This window comes from Pagrus major, chromosome 21, assembly GCF_040436345.1.
Source record: "Pagrus major chromosome 21, Pma_NU_1.0".
Classification (NCBI taxonomy): Eukaryota; Metazoa; Chordata; class Actinopteri; order Spariformes; family Sparidae; genus Pagrus; species Pagrus major.
In genome coordinates this window covers 30,680,675-30,701,931 of record NC_133235.1, presented here as the reverse complement: position 1 = coordinate 30,701,931, position 21,257 = coordinate 30,680,675, and the positions used below count along the sequence as shown (strand labels likewise).

Sequence of the window (21,257 nt, the reverse complement as noted above, 5' to 3'; positions counted from 1 at the left end):
GCTTTGTGTTTTCATACCGTTGGTGTGGACGAGACAAGAGGAACTACCGTGTTCTTAAAGATACCCGTGTTCATGTGGACCACCTGAAGCAGCTCCAAGAGTTTTTGCAGTGCAGATGTTCAGTAGAACATCTGGACGTTTCTCCTCCTCTTCTTCATGCCTTCATCACTGTCACACACACATCACACACACATCACACACACATCACACACACATCACACACAGCAGTGATGTGGACAGCTCCATCATCAGTACCACCTCTCTGACAGGTCCTGTGAGTCCATTGAGTCTCTGCTGAGGATCAGAACCACAGATATCCAACTGTTATCATGAAATAAAGAGAAGAAGAATCCAGAGCAGGAACATTTGGATTGGGAGAATTGATTCTTCTGGATCAGTCGACCAATCAGCTCGTTCATCTGAATCAGGTGTGATGATCTAACACACTCAACCTGCAGTGAAATTCTTTCATTAAAACACAAATTAACTTCATTAAAGTTTCTGAACTGTTTTAATCAGAAACATGTCTGAAGTCCAATAATCAATATATTGACGAGGAGACACTGAAACATGTCTGATGATCTCCAGCTGCTGGCGTCAGTGTAGGAACCATCAGTGCCCCCATCACATGACATCATCACATGACATCATCACATGACATCATCACATGACATCATCACAGGTGTTTATGTCACAAACCAGGTTTTATTTTCAAACAGACTTCAGGTTTTACATCATCAAGCTTCAGACACAAACAAACAAACAAACAAACAAACCAATCAGATCCAAACAATATTTACATCAACACAGACGACATCAATATGATCGATGATTATGATTATAGTCAAACACTTTATTATAATTAATTAACAGTCTGAACATGTAATCCTGCTGTTTTAAGCTCCGCCTCTCCATAACTCAGAAAATCAAACAACCAGTCAGAGTGTTAGTTCAATAAAATATATTAATGTAAGACTGCAGTGCAGTTTATATAATCATTAAAGGAACAGTTCACCCAAACATTAACCTCAGTCATCTCCTCCTGATGATATAAAGTCAGGCTCAGCCATCAGGAGGAGATGATGGCTGAGCCTGACTTTATATCATCAGGAGGAGATGATGGCTGAGCCTGACTTTCTATCATCAGGAGGAGATGATGACTGAGCCTGACTTTATATCATCAGGAGGAGGAGATGAACACTTTTGGCCTGGCTGTGTATCTGTGCTGACTCAGAGATGAAACATGAGAGCTGCTGATGTCAGACTGTTGCTGTGACAGTGAAGTGGTGGAGACAGTTTCAGACCCTCCTGCAGTCTTCAGGTTCAGGTGGATCACTGAAGCAGTGATGCGTTTCCTGTTTCCTGCCGGCTTCATGTGTAGGTGTCTCCGTATCTGCGGTGTCCGTCGCCAATCAGCTGAGTTTTCTCGCTGGCGTTCGTCGGCTGCTGGACGATCGGAGTCTCCACGTCTGCACACCATCAAACAACACGTTCATCACTATCATTTCATCATGACTCAGATGTTCATCATGTAGACACATTAAAAGACTTCTTTTAACTAAATGTTTGTTTTTATGGGGACAGAACGGGAACCAGAACACCACAGTGTTCCCCTCATGAGGACTGTCGTTTTTCAATTAAGCTGAAAACTCAGCAGTTAATCAGCAGTTTGTATTTTTTTAATGGATCTGTGTTTTTTAAGGATTTTCAAGATCTTAATATTTAATAAATTACATTAAAGTGTGAATCATTTATAAAGAAAAGCATAAATGTTAAATAAATAGAATGATTTTTGTGACATCTACTGTTATACCGTCAGCTTCTCTTCAAAATAAAAGCTCAGGACTTCCTGTCGTCTCACCGTTGTCGGGGTCGTTGCGCATCTCCTCCTCCAGGTCGTCCGGGGAGATGTAGTCTGGCTCCGCCCCCTCGCCTGTGGGCGTCGGCTTGAGTTTCCCACAGCAGCAGTTACAGCAGCAGCAGAGACAGCAGCAGCAGTAACAGCCGGTCAGGACGCCACACACGGCGAACAGACCCTGAAGGAGACGCACGGACACCACAAACCTCAACACACCTCAACACCAACGTGACTTCAAATAACTTCATCAATAATCAATCTGTCACTGTTTGTCTTCATCCATCAGTTAATGATCGATCAGAAAACGACTTCAAAAGTCAAACTGACTCAAGCAAACTCCTCACGAGAGGCTGAAGGAGCCTGTCACAGATATTAAATGTTCTGATTGGACGGAGAGCTGGAGAGTCCAAAATGGAGGACGCTAATGTAGCTTATTAGCTGCATCACCATCCAGAATACTGGTCCAGAATACTGGTCCAGAATACTGGTCCAGAATACTGTCCGCTGTCCGAGTCCAAACTGCAGCAGACAGCCACACCATCATTTCAATGAGTCACACACACACGCACACACACAGAGGCAGTGTAAGCCCCGCCCACCTTGGCCCACCAGGTGGACAGCATGAAGTAGGTGTTGACGTTGTCCTCTCCGAACTGCTGGGCCACGTAGAGTCCCAGAGAGCCGTACGAGTCGTAGATGTTCCTCTTGGTGAGGTCGGACAGGACGGCGTGGGCGCTGTTCAGCTCCTTAAACTTCTCCGCCGCCTCCGGGTTGTCGGGGTTCTTATCGGGGTGGTACCGCAGCGCCAGCTTCCTGACATCACACACGTGAGTGTTAACACACACGCTCACTTCCTGTGGTCGAAAGCTCTGGAAAAAGCTTCTGAATGGACATGATGTTTGACTGTAAATCAGTTCTACACTACCACAGACCGGAGCAGAGTGTGTCAGCTGACTGGTCGCCTGGTGCAGGTGAGTGGGCGGGGCTGAGGAGGTCTTACCTGTAGGACTTCTTGATGTCGTCATGGCTGCAGCCTTTCTCCAGAGCCAGGACCTGATACAGAGACTCTCCAGAGGTGGACAAAGTTCGCTGCCTCCCGTCAGACATCCTGACACCATCACCTGTCGCAGGTGGACACCTGTCAGTCAGGACTCAGGTCACAGCTGAGCTGAACAACAAACAGCACCTGGTGCACACATGTCAGACTGAACATGCACAACAGCCCGACCACCAGGGGGCGACGCAGCTACAGCCTGAAACCACCAACCTGACATGAACTAAAGAAAACCAAAGACTCAGGTGCTGATCCAAACGTCCTGGAGGAACAAACACCTGGAGTCTCATCAGATTCTGATCCGGAGCCGTTCACCGACGGGAGGAGAGCTCAGAGATTACTTTGTAACTTTTTACATTTGAAAAAGTTTACATTTATCTTCACTCCTGTTTATCAGCCTGACTGCAGCAGTGATCCGGAGGTGACCTCCAGGTTCTGTACTGTTGACTGCTGACTGGAGCTGGAGGGGAAATGGACTTTACTTCATGAACGTAACGTAACATTACAGAGAGGAGAGAACCAGAACCAGAACCAGAGTCTCTGCTGAGTGCTGACTTCACTCAGAGCTTCACCTCAGTTTAAACCACCACCATCACTGAAGAATATCCGTCTCTGTGGCTCAGACGAGGTAACGTTTGGTCTCGTTCTCCGGCTCTCTCCTGAAGTTATGCGACAGATGAAACGCAGCGTTACATTGAGGAAAGTACACAACTCAACGTGTGGTACTTTGAGCAGTTTTAATGCAGAAATCTGACAGATTATATCTTTAAAAAACATCAACATCCAGGTCAAGTGATTGATAAAGGTGTCGTCAGAGTGAAGCTACAGCTCTTATACGTATGGACCTGGTCCTGTCAGCCTGAAACAGCTGTCTGGAGGTGATAACAAGATGGCTGCTGAGTGATGAGCTCTGCCTGAAGGGACTGAAAGGACGGTGGTATGAATCAATATATCACCGTCCTCAAAGGCACCAAACTCCTTTGTCATTTTACCATGAAGAAGCAGGTGTTGCTGGTCCAACACTGCCTCCACCTGTCTGTTTTACAGCTGAACTCACTCAGCAGCAGCTTATTACTATACATGTAAAACTTCACAGCAGTGACTGAGGATTAAAATGCTGCTCTTACATTAACTTCAGATTTCTGACCTTTGTTCTTCATGTTGTTGAGTTGTGTTCTTACATTAATCAGTTTCATCTGGTCTCATGTCGCTGTGACTTCAGGAGAGTCAGAGAGAGGAAGGAAGTCGAGACGAAACATAACAAGGTTCCAACGGACATGAAGAATATTTCCATCATGAATAAACATGAGTCTGAATGTTTCACTCAGTGGAGACAACAGCTGTCTCCGTCCTGTCAAACCTCCGTCTGTCCTGATTTTAAAGATAACGTTTTTTAAACAACAGTTTGCAGTAAAACCCTTCCGAACATAGAAAACTGACTGTAAGCTGTCTTCAGTTCCTACAGTTAACACTGGAGATACGTGTTTTCATTGGACAGAGGTGAGACACATGAGGCACATGATGATGTCACACAGGTAGAAAACTATTTTCCTACCTGTGAAGAAAATTAAAGTCTAGATGTGAGAGTTACAGATCAGCTCAGTGTTGCAGAGAGAGTCGGTACCTGCCTGTTGAAGCCTCAGGAGCGTCCACCTGTCCTCTACCTGTGGTCTACCTGTCCTCTACCTGTTCAGGTGTTTGTGGTCTGGCTGAAGCAGAGAGGATCTCTGACAGCCTCTATCAAACATTCAGCAGCCGCTCAGCTCAGGTGACCACGAGCTGCCACGCCTTCTCAGGTTTCACTGAGACGCTCCGATGGACGCATTGTGACAGGGAGGGAGGGGAGGTCGCCATAACGACCAGGTAACTCAGGTGTGTGTGTGTGTGTGTGTGTGTGTGTGTGTGCGCGTGTGTGTGTGGATCATGACCAAGGTACGTTGTAACGTTTTGTTTTTTCTTCTCTGTACATGTGACACAGAAACAGGTCTGTATTGTTTTCTTGTTCTCACTGACAAACCATATTTCCCATTCAGTGTTTTGTCTTTCTTGTTGGTTCGGCCCTCAGCTTCCTCACTCCTCAGTGTTTGTGCTGCGCTCTTCAAAATAAATGTTCCACCTTTTACTTTTAGATTTTAGATTTAGTGCAAAGTCACACAAGATGTAAATAAAAGCTGAATGTTTGTGACTCCAGCTCTGTTACTACCAAAATCATGATCCCTCGTTCCTCCACACGGAGCAGCGAGACGGTGAAACGATCTACAGCCTGGAACAAGACGGGGCTACAGTATATGAACGGAGAGGCTGAACGGGTTCCTGCAGTTACATCACCTGTTGTTATTCCAACACAAAACTCCTTTACAAATGAATATGTAAAAATCAAAGTTTTAAAGATAAACTCTGAATTTAATGAGATGCAGAGGAACATACAGAAACACAGAGGAGACATTTTCAGTTAGTGTGGTCTTTAAAACATCATGTGTGCTACAGATGGACAGAAGAAGAGAAAAACCCGCTCCCCAAAACAGAAAATACAAAATCAGATTTATAAAAACATGATTTCAGAAGCGTGTTCGGTCCACCGCCCCGCGCCGCTACAGGATACATGTCACATATGTTAATGGAGGGGGTGGATCGGCCAATCAGGAGGCTGCTGCCAGGTCACACGGGCATCTGCAGCTGTGAGTACTCGTCCTGCCCCTCCTTCTCCTCCAGGTGAGGCTCTGCATCATCAGCATCCAGCTGCAGGACCAGAGGTCAGAGGTCATTGGCATGGTAACAATAAACTGTGACTTCAAAACATTAAACGTGTTAATGTCTGCTTCTGTATCATTAACCATCTGTGGTGTATCACAGGGGAATGTGACATGTTTAAAACATTAATAAAGGAGCTTCCTGTTCAGGTAACTGTTAACAGGTGAGAGTGGGCTCTGTTAGCGGTGTTAGCAGGAAGTAATGATGATGTCACGATGACACCAGTGTGACTCACACTCTGCAGCTCTCTCCGGCTGAAGAGGCGGGGCAGCAGCAGCATCCTCACCGGGATGGTCAGCAGCAGCATGAAGGGGAATGCCAGCGCCGCTGCCGTCGCCATGACGACCCACAGGACAGACAGACAGGTCAACTGGATGAGAGTGTACAGGTGCATCCTTAACGTCCGCACCTGTCAGAGAGCAGAGACACAGATGACAGATGTCAAATGTTTTGTGTTAACTGAACATTCACAAAGTAAATAAGAATGAAGGATCCAAACACAGATGTGTTAAAAAACATCACAGTGAATGTCAAACTGAACCAAAGGTGAACTGAACCTTGACCGACGCACAGCAACTGTTCTTTATGTTACACTGAGCAGCAGCAGTGAGGCCTTGTGGCAGACAGGCAACATTACAACAGGAAACCCACACTCAAAATGCTGGAACTGAAGTGCATTCAGTGGCAGTGCACAACACCTCACTGCAAACAAATAGAGTCACTTTATAAAGCAGATGTTAAAGGTGTGTGGATGTTGCTTGCGATGTGCCGGTGCTGGCTGAGGCTGATATACTCGGGCTCGGAGACCGCAAGAAATCCAACACGGTACACTCGTTCATATCGATGCCATTCTGCCTTAAATGTTACGTCAGATTTGACGTGCTGACTTGCAGCTCATGAACTTTCCACATGCATTGCACTTTGCCTTGTCGTCTTCTTCTTTTACAAAGTGAAGCCACACTTTCACCCGTGTTCAGCAATCCATCTTTCACTGTGACACGCTAGTCATGCACACTAGCTCTCCAGGTCGCTGTTGTGTTGATCTGTGATGTTACAGGTCCTGACTCCAGACAAGCCGCAGCCTTACAGATATATGTAGCCTTTGTTTCTACTAATTCATTTTTATATCCTGTTTAGGACCTGAAAAGGGTACCCAGTACTTGGCATTAGGTACTCGGTTCCAACTCTAGTCACAACCAACTCACCTGTCAAGTCCAAGTCAAGACCAACTGTCCCAAATAATTCCAACAAGTCCAACAAGTGCCAATTCAAGTTTAAAGTGAAGACAGTCAAGTTCCAAGTTTAGAGCAAAAAGTTGTGAGTCAAGTCCCAAGTCAAGACTGGTATGTTCAGAGTCAAGCTATAAGTACAGACAGGTAAGTCCCAGAGAAAGACTAACAAGTCTCAAATTGAGTCAAGCCCAACTTGTCCTAAATGAAGTATGAGTCCAATAAGTACAAATTTAAGTCCTAAGTAAAGATAGGTAAGTCCAGACTCAAGTTCAGCGAAAAGACCAACAACTCCCATGTCAAGTCCAAATAAATACAAACAAGCCCCGCAGTAGAGTTCCAAGTCATAACCGACAAGTCCCAAATGCAGTATGAGCTCAACAAGTCCCAATTCAAGTTCAATTCAAGACCAACTCAAATCCTAAAAATTGTTTTCAGAATGTTATATTATATTTGCTTGTCATACGATTTGAGCCAACCCCTCCACTAATGATTGAGGAGGCGGGGCCTACCTTGCGGACATAGCTCTGGTCAGGGTGGTACTTTGGGGGCATCAGTAGCAGAATGAGTCGCTCTGTCAGCTGGATCCCGTTCAGTGACATCACACCCATGTAGAGGAAGATCCCAAACAGCACCGCCAGAGGAATTTGACGCAGAACTTCCCCTATCACAATGGACAGACCTGATGGAGGGGGGACCAGATCAGAACATAGCAAAGACAGTAGAAGTATCAGTAGTGGTTGTTGTAGCACTCTACAGTGACAATCATACCGACTAAAACAGCCACCAGGAAGCCCGTGACCCTCTGCTCCTTGACCTCCTGGATGCGGGGCTTGTCTCCAGGGGCGACGGCTTTGCTCATGACAGTGAGGGCATTGGTGTGGGTGACAGAGCGAACCGTGGCGGCTGATAACCAGGGCAAACCAAACAGTGCTGAGACTCCACCCACCACCACGATGATGAGTAGGTCCAGGTGAAAACCAGTTCCCTTCACCAGCATCCTCTCCTTCTTACTGACAATCAGCCTGACAGACAGACAGGAAACTTATATTAATACTAAAAAAACAGACAAACACAGAACAAAAGGAAAGACAAGAGCAAAGTGTCATACGCTGTGATCTGGGACTCCATGAAGATGAGGATGAAGACAAGGATGGCCGGCAGGATGCTGGCAGCCATCATCCAAATAGGAAACTGTCCATCTGAACCCAGAGGAGAAATCAGCCAACCACGCTTCTCCGGAGTGGACACTGAGAATCCACTGGGCACGCTCAGTTTCTGTCAACCAATAGGAGGAGAGGAATCTAAACGTGTGATTCTGTAGGATGACTTTATGAGTGTTAAACCAGCTCTGGTCTGACCTGGGTGTAGGTGTCCTCCACGCTGTAGTCCACCAGCACCATGATGAGGATTGCAATGGGGACCCCGAAGTCTCCAATGATCCGACGGAGCTGAAACACAAGATTCAGGATTCAAGATCACCACTAGGTTATTGATCGGTGATGTGGTTTGAAAGTGCTTACAACTGAGAGGAATACATCCCAGAGGTAAAACCTTACATCTAGACCCAAAATGTCTACTGGAGGTGAACTGAACACGACAACACAGAGACTTTTGATAGAGTTCCTGGGTCTTTGACCGGAGCCTTAGTTGTGTGACAGAATGATCATTTTGTGATGTATTTCTTGTTTATGTTTATAACTTGTTTGTCTATAACAAAATAATAATGTTTTAACTTTGTTCAAATGGTGGATCAGGTGCTCAAATTCCATGAACTGTAGCTGAAAGACAAAAGAAACCTTCCATAAGGTTATTAGTGTATCTATACTTAAGCATCCACATGTACAGCTGTATAAATATTATACTTGTATGTGCCTGGACTTTATGTACTGACCCTGCCAGGGAAGAAAGAGCTGTTCTTGAACTTGCGCAGGTAAAAGGCGATGAAATACGTTCCTGCCATCAGCACAAATGACAGCAGGGCCGTGTTTGGTTCTCCAACAACCTTGCCAGGATTCGCGGTGGTTACGGTGTAGTTGCACAGAGATCGAGATACGGTGTTGTTTCCACGGTAACAGTTTTGGAGAGGATGCTCCTGAAAGATCTGGACCAAAAGAAGAAAAACCTTAATGTGGACTGTGCTGGTGTTTTTTTTAACGACATATATCTGAAACGTTTATAGAGTCAGTGAAAACAAAAAGAACCTTGAACTAAACAGTCTCAAGGTTCCTCCTTTAATATCCTTTGAGACGTAACTTGCAAAACACTCTCAATCAACATGTTCATTATAAAAAGATCAGAAATCACAGTTAAAATTACACTTCTCCAAACAATCTCTCTTATACTGAGCCGTGACCTCTGACCTCACCTTGACCAGTTTGGCGAAGGTCTCGTAGATGAAAATAAGGGAGATGAGAAAGGAGAAGATCTCCTGAGTGAAACGGGACACGAAGCGAACCAGGATACTTCCCTCGAAGGCCACAGTGAGGACAACGATGAGCACCAGCCAGAAACCAATCCACACCCGGCCTGTCAGATACTCGATCTCGTTGTCTCTGCAGAACTACACAAACACACACCACATCTGTAGTTAACAAGTTTGCTAACAAGATAGTTTCTTTTGCAGCAACATTTTGGACCACATGTAAGTGATTCAGGGGATTTATGGTAGTATAGACAGATAAAATAAGATGATCATCTTTTTGGCCTGAGATGAGCAAAGCTCCTCAAAAACATGAACAAATCAAACACGTAATATTCTGTTCAGATTTCAGAGGGTCAATTTAATTTTACATCTCCTTACGGTCATGACAGTAGAGTTTAGGCAGACAATTTTGTGAAAATTTGAGGGTTAGATAGTAGTTTAATGAAACATTATCTGTATTCCAGTTTGTAGTAGATACCTTTGCAAATACTCATCTCAAAAAAGAAGGAAGTCTCAAAACAAGGTCCACTTAGTGTTTTCAAAGCTGTTAACGAGGGATGCAGCGATCCAAATCAGGGCATCGACTGATAGCGAGACCTTAATCTATACCAGGGCTATCTTTTCCCAATCTGAAAATTTCTCTGAAAAGCTCACTGCTCACTTACTTCACTGTGTGAACCTGGTTGGGATCACTTGTATCAGCAGTATCGAGCCCTGACTTTAGGAGGAGACTCAATTCTAACACAAGAGACAATTTTTGAACAGAAACAATGTTCCTTCAGGAGAAAGGATCCCTGCATCAAAACATCTCCATCACCATTGACAGACCCCTGAACACACAGCAAACATCTCGGAAAGCCCTTAATGAACAAATTAAGTTGATTTTAAGAGCTCCATGATCAGAGTGTGTGGCCTGCCCTAAGTACAGTGACATCCAACAGTCTGTCATGTGACCGAAGTTCCAATCTTAGGTCACGTGATAACAAGGAAGGCCGAAAAATGTGGTTGAAAACTTCAGAAATAGAGTAAGTGGACCTTGTGTTGAGATATTTTATCCAGATGTTGATTCCTGAGTGCTGAGTGAACCTTTAAATAGGTATTATTGATCAAGGGGAAGCAGAAACATAGCAACAAAAGAGGACAGAGTTCAGATCCTCGAGGCGCACCACAGGTGTCTCACAGAGTTTCAGATGAGTAACCATGGTAACTCTGCCTGAGTTACCATGGTTACGGAGATGGTGCTGTCGGATAGAAAGTGTCGTAGAATAATCAAACTCGAGTTTGGTTCCGTGGACCAACAGGTACAGTTTCTAAACAGACATGTTGCTGCTGAATTCGTTACATATAGTACTTTGATACATGTGTGTAGGTGTCCTGTCAGGTGAGCTCACAGTGTAGAAAGCCTCTTCAAACACCAGCAGTGGTCCAGAGAAGCCAATCACCAGCAGAGGCTGAGCGCTCAGCACACTGAACACTATGCCCTGAAGCGCCGTGGCGACTATCAGCTCTGACACACCGATCAGACCCTCTGTTTTCTCACCTGCAGCACAGGAACACAGAACCTTCACAGGTAAAGATCTTTAAAAACTACAGTTAGAGTAATAATTTCTTCATCAGGTGGTTTTAGTCTCTGTCATGTGTTTCTGAAGTCAAGACTCACCCAGAAGTCCACCAAAGGTGATAGCGGGCGACAGCGCAGCAAAGTAGATGAAGATGATAGCGGCCATGCACTGAGGGTTCAGAGCATCTCGAAGGTCGCTGAGGTACTGGGGGTAGCGTCGAGTCACGTCTTTGATCAGACCTCCGAAAAGACGGCCTGAACGCCTCAAGGGCTCCTCACCGGGTTTGGAGGGAACGAGGGAATCTGGAAGATAAAAAACTGAGCTCTTCACTATCAAGTCATTGACAGAAGGATTCCCAAAGAAACATTCCCTGTTTTGAGAAGTTTGAAATAGTCTCCTTGTGATAACGGACCTTCATCCTGTTGAATACTGGTCTGTTTCTCCTGCAGTTTGCTGCTCTGCTCCTCCTCCCTCTTTCGGAGCATATCACGTTGGAAGCGAGCAACCGAGTGGAGCAACTCGTCACCGCCGACCTCTGAGGGAGGGAGGACGACGCTACAGTCTAAGAAACGGTTGATGGCTGTCAGCAGATCCTGGCGGTCGTCAGCCTGGTACGCTGCCTCGTGGAAGTTCTGAAGGAGCAGACAGGGGCAGAATTCATTGTACAGGATTTACCAAATGATGAGGGTTCAAGCAGTACAGCAGCTTCAGGATACTGACTCACCTTGTCTGACATGAGCGTGGAGATGGAGCGTCCGATCTGGTGGTAGTCCATGTTGGCGGTGGGCGGGCCCAGCAGGAGGAAGAGGAACCTCACAGGGACAGGAACCTCCAGGACGGACTCCAGCAAGACCGCCTCCTGCAGCCGCACAAATGCCATAGACGGCTGCTCCAGGAAGCCCACACTGCCTGCAGACACAACAGAGGGATGCATTTAACCTGCTTAACTTGCTGCTCTACAGAGCGACACGTAACCAGACCTGATAATGTGATGATGTGATGCGTACCCACGAGGACGACAGTGGCCTCGGCTCGCTCTGGGATCTTCTCCATCAGCTTCACCTCATGTTTGGATCTGGAGTGGCCGAGGGGTGGGGCTTCTTTCTGAACACACACACACACACACACACACACATACACATCAGACTAATGGAAATGCAAAATAAAGTCAGTTGACAGTTCGGTCTTACACTCTCATGGCTTCTTATAAACTGATATGCTGATGACACCAAGCTATTCGTTTCATCTGACACTGAGGTGTTTGTCCGACAGAAATCTCTGAGTGGATGTAAAGGCATTGCCTGAAGCTCAACCTGGAAAAGACAGAGCTTGTGTTCCTCCAGGGGAAAGAAACTTGACCATCACCATTAACAACACTGTGTTGATGCCAATGTGGAGAGTAGAGAACTCACATTATTTCAAAACAATTTACCCCTGAAAACACAGTTATCATCTTCATTTGAAAAGCCCTTCAAAGTCCACCTCATCACTTTCCTCTTAACTGCCACATGAATATAAAATATTTGACAGTCATAAAAGATGAGGTGTCATTAAAGGCTCTAAAGACGACATTCACTAGATGTCGCACCAGAGCATCTCAAACCAAAATAAACAAGTGTTTAGCTTAAACTATGTTTGTGTTGAACAGGTGAAACCAGCAGACAGTAAACTGATGTCTGTTTTCTTTTTACCTTGTTCTTCTCTCCGTCAGCCTCTCTGTGATTCGTCGCATTGATGGAGGGCTCTGATTGGCCGTTGTGTCTGTCCATTAGGGTGGCCATGTTGGCTGCAGAGATGTTCTTGCTGAAAGAACTGTGATCTTTCTCATCACTGGGGTGACTGATGAAACACACAAAAATATGTAAATATATACAGAATATATATATGAACAAAATGTCTGACTGACTGACTGATTGATTGATTGATTGATTGATTGATTGATTGATGTATGGACCTGTGTCTGAGCAGCAGAGCTCGGAGGACGTTGGCTCTGTCTTCAGCTTTGATCTGATCTGAGATCACCATCTGCTCCACCACCTGCTGGGCGATCCCTGGCAGAGTCCTCTGCTTTAGATCCAGAAGCACCGCCCCTAAAGACACAACGCAATGACACCACACGCTGACACCGTCATACACTGACATCATCACATACTAATATAATAACTTGGCCCTTTCATTTTGTCATGTAATGTATTTTAATTATTATTACACTGTATGCAGATGACATACTGTTTTACCTCTATATTAAACAAGCCGACCTCAACATGCTAAAGATGTTTCTCAGACCTCACCGCCCTGTTTTACCATCACTACACTGGCTTTAAGTGTGTTTTATGATTGAGTTGAACATCTTGATTACTTTCACCAAATAAGTCCATTAAATGTGGTAAACGTGTTAGTTATCTGAATTTAAATTTCATTAATTAGCAGCGGAAAATATTTCAGAGTCCTAACAAGAACCTTAATAACACCTTAAACTTATCGTTCATGGATCTGTGGAGATTAAGGTGAAAGTCATAAAGCCCTTGAACTCTACTTCATCTGTTTATTAAGCACTTTTCAAATTAAGGTGTTTTAAAGGGATTTAATTTTTCAAATTAAAAGACAAACAAAAGATCTCCGACTACAAACACACTGATTTAGACTGAGATGTTTGTTCCATGGGGAAATTAATTAAATTTATAATATGGTAATATGGTGTAAGTGATGATCCACAGGGTGGCAGCAGAGAGCCTCCTCCTCCTCCTCACCGTGGGAGATCGTTTTTCGGAGCTCCAGCAGGGAGCGGAAGGACAGTGAGGGGACGTGGGGTCTCCCCCAGCGCTCCGTCTCCTCCTCCACCTCCTCCTCAAACTTGATCCATCGAGCCGTCTCCCTCCACTGCAGCTCCTGGTTCCTGTCGATCACCAGCTCGTTCAGCTCCACAAACACCTGCAACACACAAGAAGTCACTTTAAGAGGGATTTACTTTGACTTACATCAGTGGACTTTAACTGAAACCTTCACGATCACCATTGCCTTTTACTGATACTGGGAAATGTTGGTCTGTTTTTTTTTTAATATTAATTTTTTATTGCTATTATTTACATTTTTTTATTTTACCTGTTTAAATTCAGCCAGTGGGGGTTGAAGCCGTACCAACATCTTTTTAACATCTTATTTTTAAATCTTTCTTTTGTTTACTCCAGTTAAAATACACATCATCACTTGACCTTATTATGACACTAAAAGACAAAAAGAGATGATTGAACACAAAATAAGTTTTAAAATATAATAAGTCTGATCCCTTCAATTAAAATTATCAGTTAATTCAAAAGCTGAAAAATTCATTTGGCGTGTAGAGTATATTTAATTTCTTATATAGTGCCTCTCTTGACGAGAACATATTTTAATGAAGTTTGATCCCTGAATCCTCCGACTCCACGTCAAAGTATTAAAACTGCTCCTGAAGAGCAGGCCGCCTCCTCACATGGAGCCTCTGTCGTCAGTGTGAGAAGTGTTGTAAAGTGTTTTGAGTGGTCAGCAGACTGGAAAGTTGCCCTATAAACACAAGTCCATTTACCATTATTACACATTTTAGAGCCAGCACTGCAGTTTAGCATCAGCTTTTCAACAGGCAGCATTCACAAACACAAGTTGTTTGTTAAATTCTGTGTCCAAGATCAGCAATAAAGCTTCGAGTTTTAAGATAAACCAGGATGAACCAGGCTAAACAAGAAAAACAAGACAAAAGGAGTTAAAGTTAAAGTAAATGAAGGCAGACCAAAGTAATCAAACCCAGAGTAAACCAGGAGAACCGAGTCTGTACCTTACTGTGTCGACTCTTCAGGTCCAAACCGACCATCCTGAAGACCAGAACACACTGAGGCCAGAGAGAGGCTGACTCTGAGTCTACCTCCCTCTACCTGTCTGACTCTACCTGTCTGTTAGACAGGTAGAGTCAGACAGGCAGAGTCTACCTGTCTGACTCTCTCTCATTACTCTCGGGGTCCAGTTTGTTGCTTGTTCACAATACCACCTGGATTAAGCTGCTCAGACTCGCGGCTCGTCTTTCGTTCCTCCTGTCAGCCTCATTTTGGACATTTCTATTGTTTGTCGTCGTCTTACAGCAAAGAATCACATCATTCTGACCGTCTGCTCCTGTGCACACCACACCTGAACCAGCTGCTGACCCTGCTCACCTGGACTCTGCCCAAATTTAAATCACAACCTCCAGAACAGCAAGATTGAATAAAAACTCAAACATTTCTATAAATCTTGTTCTTTGTCATGTTCCAGACGGATCATCAGTTTCATCTTTGTGTGTCCAGAACACGTTTAAAAAAACTCAGTTCAGAACTCCCTTTGAAAATCTTCTGTTTTAAGACGTCATTACTGGACCACTGAGCAGTAACACTGAAAATGTTCAGCACACTTCAGTTGAACTGTTTGTTGCAGCAGTATGAAGTGTCACTTTATGTTCACTGTGACTCATAATAATGAAATAATGAACATGTTTGGCCCCGCCCTCTGACCTCATGAGGTGTGCGGTCTGGTCGCAGGTGTTGGAGGTGTTGGAGTTGTGATGGCGTCTGGCTGCTGATCTGATCTTTGGGGATGTGGACGATCGGCCCTCTGGAGCTCCGCCTCACCAGGTGACGTCGAACTGCTGGAACGTCGTCCAATCGGTGACCTGAGGGGGCGGGCATAAGTATGAGGGGTCAGAGGTTAAAACCAGAACACATCCCTTTCTCTTTACTCCATTCTTCTTTACCTGTCTTAAGAGAGCACACACACACACACACACACACACACACACACACACACGGTGGTCTCATGGGAACTTTCTGCAGTCTAACATTATTTCAGGCTTGACTGAAGAATCAGTAAGACGAGACATGAACTCTGAATTAGCCAATCAGCTCACACACACACACACACACACACACACACACACACACACACACACACACACACGCACACACACAGGTGTGTTCACACAGGTGAGCAGTTTCAGGTGTCTGTAAAAGATAGATTTTCTCTGAAACACAAAGTTTTCTCATCATTTCTTGTTTTCCAGGAAATAATCAACAAACAGCCAATCAGATTCCAGCAGTGAGAGTCAGCTGACAGGCGTCCTCTACCTGCCGCCAGGTGAAATACTACTGAATATGAATACAGTGATGATATAGATCATAGTAAGAGGTAAAGACAGCAGTTAACTGTTGTTGTTATATTTGTGTGATCTAGTTGATTCTTAGTGAGAAATGTTTATTTCATATATTTTAAAACACAAAAAAGATGATATATTATTATTATAGATTATTTCTTAACTTCTGTTTGAAGACTAATCACACTGATCGCTGTCTGCTGTCTGTGTTTAAGGTAACTGAAGGTGTTTTATATAAAATATCATGTATAACTCACAGAAACAGGAAACTGACTCAGACTTCTCAGATATTTTATGGTTTTAGAATAAAAACTGTTTAAACTTCTTTATGTACATTAAGTGAATAATATTACTGACAGCCATATTTCCCTCTCCTCCTCCTCCTCTTCCTCTACTGTTTTAAAATGAACAGGAACATTCCTCACATACACTCACACATTATTAATGATTAGTTATTCATTAAAACAATGAACAGAGTTATTTCAGCAGCTGCTCTGTGGTGATCAGAGTTTTGTCTCTAGTCTCAAGTCCTGATTTTAGTTGAACACGTTTACATCTCTGACAACTTATTCAAACTTTTTAAAAAGTGCATAACTGTAAACTGTAAACACAAACAGGTGTTTGAGGCTCAGGTGTGTTTCCATCAGTTCATCATTCAGATAAAACAAACAGCAGAATGAAACAGAAACAGGTGAGTACTCACTGAGATCAGCCTTCAGTCTGTCAGAGACTGAGTTCATCTGAGAGACCGACAGAGTCCCCACACACACACACACACACACACACACACAGTAACAATAGATAGAGGCCGTGGGCTCGGTGTGTGGGCTGGCAGCATTGTGTTCAGGTCAGCAGCAGCTTCAGAAGTGACAGAAACTTCTTTCACGTCTGAGAAAATTCCTTCATTTCGTCGTCACATCTTGTTTCAGTCGAAGTCACAAAAATCATAAATCTGTAGCTTCTGTCTCATTTTCATGACGGGCCACCAACACCCTGGGTCATGAGAGGGCCTTAAAGGGTCCCTGAGGCCCCTCGTACCCTTCAGATAATCTGCTGAGGGCCTTTGGAGATCATGTTGCCCTGAGCATGGCCCTGTACCTGTGTGTGCACACTGAGCTACATGCTAACATCAACATGCTAACATGCTCTCAATGGTAAGAAGACTGATGTTTAACAGGTGTAATGTTAACAATAATCATCATCTTAGTTTAGCCTGTTAGCATGCTAACATGAGCTAATTGTCAGTAAAGTCTGAGTTCAGCTGAGGCTGATGATGTCATCAGTTCATAAACCAAAGTGTTGGACACATTAACATGTTGACCTGATGATGGCGCTACATGAACATCAGAGGATCAACAGAGTTATTAGAGAGTTGAGTTAAAGTGTGTTACTGTGTGCGTGTGAAGGTAAACAAAGGCAAAGTGTGTTTGCAGCAGGTTTACTGACTCTTGATGCCGTCCAGGTCGACAGACGTCAACGTCTCAGCTTCATCAGCATCGTCAGCTGCAACGCTTCTCTTGACGCCACCAGGTGAGAGGCCGTTGTGATTGGTTGGGATGTTGGGAGGGTCACTGTGAAGGGGAGGAGTTACATGTTAAAGTAGATCTTCCATTCTAATCTTTCAGCTTAATTGTAATTTAAGTGGTGTCAGAGAAAACTAGACTTCCTCTTTGCTGTCTTCAGACTTACCAATCACAGGTCATTTCAGAGACAGAGCATTTCTATTGGTTGTTCTACAAATGCAGATGGGCGTGTACGTCCCTTCAGATGGTGAAATCCTGACTTAAGATTCCTACAACTTGTGATAAATTACCTCCGCTGTCTACAAGAGCAATTCGTACAAGACATGTGTGTCAGCACGTCCTGCCTCCACTCAGAGCTCCGGTCGACCGTCCTTGGCGAGGCTGTTTAAACCTATGGGTTTGGTGGGCGGGGCTTAGCAGAGTGAAACACGGCAGCAGAGAGAGAGGAGGAGGGTTTTACATTGTGTTGGTCAGACTGCCTCCTGCAGCTTTAAGACGACTAAAATGAAGACACTCACCTGGTGGGCATGGTCGTTCGTCCCTCCTCTTCATCATTTTGACTGTAGGACTCTTCCTCGCCCTCATCTTCCTCATGATCTTCTTCTATGGTAGCTGCAGTGTTAGGGGCAGAGCCTCGTCTCCCCTCCTTCCTCCCCTCGTTGATCCTCTTCCTCCTGCTGTCAGCGGGCGGTTTGGATAGAGGATGATGGACGTGGAGAGAAAAGTGACGATGATCTGCAGAAAGAGGAATTCAGCGATAAGAGCATTAAAGTAACGATGGTGATAATACTGATACATCTTCATGATGAACTGTTCCAGCTTGATCTCCTGGAAAGCCCCTTTGACCTGTCACCTCCTTAAAGACCACCAGAACCCCCTCATACAACTCGGAGAACCCTGACAATCCCCTGATTTCAGCATGAAGGTAAACTCCCAGGATCTATGACTACTAGAAACTTTGTCAACATCCTTTTTTAAGGTTCCTTAGACCTCCACTGCATTCTCCAGAACATAGACAAGATCTCTAGAAGTCTTTGAAAGATCTGTGGAACCTTCTGGAGTTGGGTTAGTTTTGTGCCCAAAGAAGACAAACATTGTGTTAATTGTACCACCTGAGTTAATGCAGGAACAACAACACTGTCAACCAGATTCTCACAGGCCTTTCACCTCCAATACTTGTTGAACCTCTTTAAAGAACATGGAACCTCCTTCACCACCACCCTGTGGTCTTCAAGAACTACTTGAACCCTCTCCAAGATTCCTGAAGAATCTCTTTCTCAAAGGAGCCCACAGACCTTCTCTTCCAGGGACCTTCTCGAGAACTGTTGTTACCCCCTACAGATCCTGAGACTGCCTTAACCCCCTGACCCCTAGAACTTCCAAAAAGTCAATGATTGGGAAGCTCAAAAACTTTTCTCAGCAACTTCCAGATCATCCTTATGGAGGAAATAAAGACCTGTTGAACCTGAAACTGAGTCTCTTTCAACCCGTTTAAGAACATCCTTATTCAACTTGGAACATCTGTAACTTCTCTGCAGGAACCTTGTAATAACTGCAGATACCTTCTCCAAGAGCCTAGAATGTAATGGAATGACCCAAAAGACGGTGGGCAGAAAGAAACCTGAGAAATCCTTCTCAACAACCTCTAAAAATGGTGGATCCATGTCAGATTTACCCTGAACCCTGGGCAGCTGTAGCTTAGGAGGTAGAGCAGGTCATCCAGTAATCGGAAGGTCGCTGGTTAGAATCCCAGGCTCCCCCAGCTGCATGTCGAAGTGTCCTTGAGCAAGATACTGAACCCCAAGTTGCTCCTGATGAGTAGTTGGCTCCTCGCATGGCAGCCATCAGTGTGTGAATGTGACAAGTGCTGTAAAGTCCATTTAACCCTGAACCTTTACAACCTCCTAAAGATGCCTCAACTCAGTAAAGACTCAACCTCTTTAAAGAACCTGTAACCTCTTTAATGGCCCTCCTGAGTTTTTAAGAACTGCCAGCACCTGCTCCAGACCCCTACAGCATCTAAAGAGAGAACCCCTGAGAACCAGAGAAAACACTTGACCCACTGCCAGAACCTTTAAAGACTCTAAAAGATGCTTGAACTCAAGACTTTTTGAAACTTGGAGGCTCCTTTTGGGACTTTCTCAGGAACTGCTGGTCTCTGCTTGTCACATGCCAGTGTAGGTCTCTAAAGCTGTGCCTGGTACCTCTTCAGTAACCCCTGAAAGTCATCATCAATCCCCAGAACCTTCTCAAAATCTCCTAAAATCCTGTAATGGACTCCTAGAACACCAAAGGACAAAGAGATGAAACTTTAAGAACTTTCTCAGGAACATCAAATCCTGAAGATGGTGAAGTCTCTGGAACCAGTACCAACATCCTAAAACCCAAACTCACCTTCAAAGTCTTGTTCATCGTAGACTCTGTGTTTCTCCGGTGGGCTACGAGTTTGTGGACAAAGGATCTGCTGAAAACCCTGAACATCAAAAGCCTTGTTCAAGTCCTCCTCCTCCTCTTCATCACTGTGGCAACATGGAGGAGGAGTTGACAGAGACTGGAGGAGAGGAGAGGAGAGGAGAGGAGAGGAGAGGAGAGGAGAGGAGAGGAAAGGAAAGGAAAGGAGAGGAAAGGAGGAGAGGAGAGGAGAGGAGAGGAGAGGAGAGGAGAGGGGAGGAGAGGAGAGGAGAGGAGAGGAGAGGAGAGGAGAGGAGTCTGAATATTGAACCATATCTCTACAGTTACACTCAGAGTGAAGTAGTTTCATGTTCAGTAAATTATAGATAATGAATCGAGCTAAAACCACAAGCTCATCTTAGTTCCAGAAAACCCCACACTCATTCTAGTCCCTGAACATCACACTCTCAATTATGTCCCTCTTCACTCTGGTCTTCATTCTTTCGTCTGTTGGTTTCAGTCCCTGAACGCCCCTCGTGTTGAGACTCACTGCAGACAGGCTGAAGGCATCACCAGGACCCTGAGAGCTCTGATGATGGCTCATGGCTCCTTCAGGGGTCAGAGGTCAGTGATGTTCAGCAGGTGAGTTCAGACCTGGAGGAAGAAACACGGGAGGTTACCATGGTTACAGGTTCACCATCAGGCCCCTTCTCTGCTCAGTGCTCACAGGTGAAGAAACTGGTTACACCGCTTTCCAAAACCCCGCTGTTCCGAAAATAGACTTCCATTCTTCGTAATGGCGGGGTTTCCCATTTTTTCTAAAGACCCCGCTATTCCGAAAAGGCTATTGGGGAACCCCTGACCCTAACCCTGACCCTGACCCTAACCCTGACCCTGACCCTAACCCTGACCCTGACCCTAACCCTAACCCTGACCCTGACCCTGACCCTGACCCTAACCCTGACCCGGACCCTGACCCTGACCCTGACCCTAACCCTGACCCTGACCCTAACCCTGACCCGGACCCTGACCCTGACCCTAACCCTGACCCTGACCCTGACCCGGACCCTATTTGGAAGTAATTGGAACTTGAAAGTCGGATTTGGAGCAGCGGTGTGTCGGAGTGGAAGGCCATCCCCGAAGAAACTTCACCGACCCTGTTCTGTAGGAAAGTTGAGTTTTGATTCCAGGACAGTCTGTGATCACTTTACAGTCTGAACCTGAATTCACAGCTCACTGTGACCCTCTGAGTGAACAGAGCAGAGATTTGTCAAAGGTCACAGTCAGCTGTAATAATGTGAGTGTGATGAGACCG

The 21,257-nt window shown here is 44.9% G+C and overlaps 2 protein-coding genes across 2 annotated transcripts; both read right to left on the bottom strand.

Moving 5' to 3' along the window:
• Positions 1 to 1,371: 1,371 nt before the first annotated feature.
• dnajc5b (DnaJ (Hsp40) homolog, subfamily C, member 5 beta) lies at positions 1,372 to 2,965 on the bottom strand. The gene is made up of 4 exons (XM_073491871.1): positions 2,859 to 2,965; positions 2,458 to 2,671; positions 1,862 to 2,036; positions 1,372 to 1,469 (listed from the first exon to the last, which is right to left on the bottom strand). The coding sequence occupies exons 1-4, from the start codon at positions 2,963 to 2,965 to the stop codon at positions 1,372 to 1,374; spliced, it is 594 nt and encodes a 197-aa protein (XP_073347972.1).
• Positions 2,966 to 5,348: 2,383 nt separating this feature from the next.
• Positions 5,349 to 18,150, bottom strand: slc4a2a (solute carrier family 4 member 2a). Its single transcript, XM_073490807.1, has 19 exons — positions 18,070 to 18,150; positions 17,475 to 17,599; positions 15,394 to 15,551; positions 13,630 to 13,810; positions 12,834 to 12,969; positions 12,571 to 12,718; positions 11,887 to 11,983; positions 11,604 to 11,788; positions 11,292 to 11,511; positions 10,978 to 11,181; positions 10,709 to 10,857; positions 9,261 to 9,455; positions 8,787 to 8,996; positions 8,254 to 8,343; positions 8,004 to 8,170; positions 7,664 to 7,917; positions 7,405 to 7,574; positions 5,899 to 6,072; positions 5,349 to 5,651 (listed from the first exon to the last, which is right to left on the bottom strand). The coding sequence occupies exons 1-19, from the start codon at positions 18,078 to 18,080 to the stop codon at positions 5,571 to 5,573; spliced, it is 2,955 nt and encodes a 984-aa protein (XP_073346908.1). The 5' UTR covers positions 18,081 to 18,150; the 3' UTR covers positions 5,349 to 5,570.
• Positions 18,151 to 21,257: the final 3,107 nt, after the last annotated feature.

Bases quoted from the DNA above. Each gene is read 5' to 3' on its own strand.
- dnajc5b (XM_073491871.1), bottom strand. From the start codon at position 2,965: ATGTCTGACGGGAGGCAGCGAACTTTGTCCACCTCTGGAGAGTCTCTG. The intron at 2,672-2,858 runs GTAAGACCTCCT...GTGTGATGTCAG, and splicing joins GACATCAAGAAGTCCTACAG to GAAGCTGGCGCTGCGGTACC. The intron at 2,037-2,457 runs GTGGGCGGGGCT...CGTCTCCTTCAG, and splicing joins TGTCCACCTGGTGGGCCAAG to GGTCTGTTCGCCGTGTGTGG.
- slc4a2a (XM_073490807.1), bottom strand. The intron at 11,984-12,570 runs GTAAAAAGAAAA...GTGTGTGTTCAG, and splicing joins CTGACGGAGAGAAGAACAAG to AAAGAAGCCCCACCCCTCGG. The intron at 8,997-9,260 runs GTGAGGTCAGAG...CTTTTGGTCCAG, and splicing joins CCTTCGCCAAACTGGTCAAG to ATCTTTCAGGAGCATCCTCT.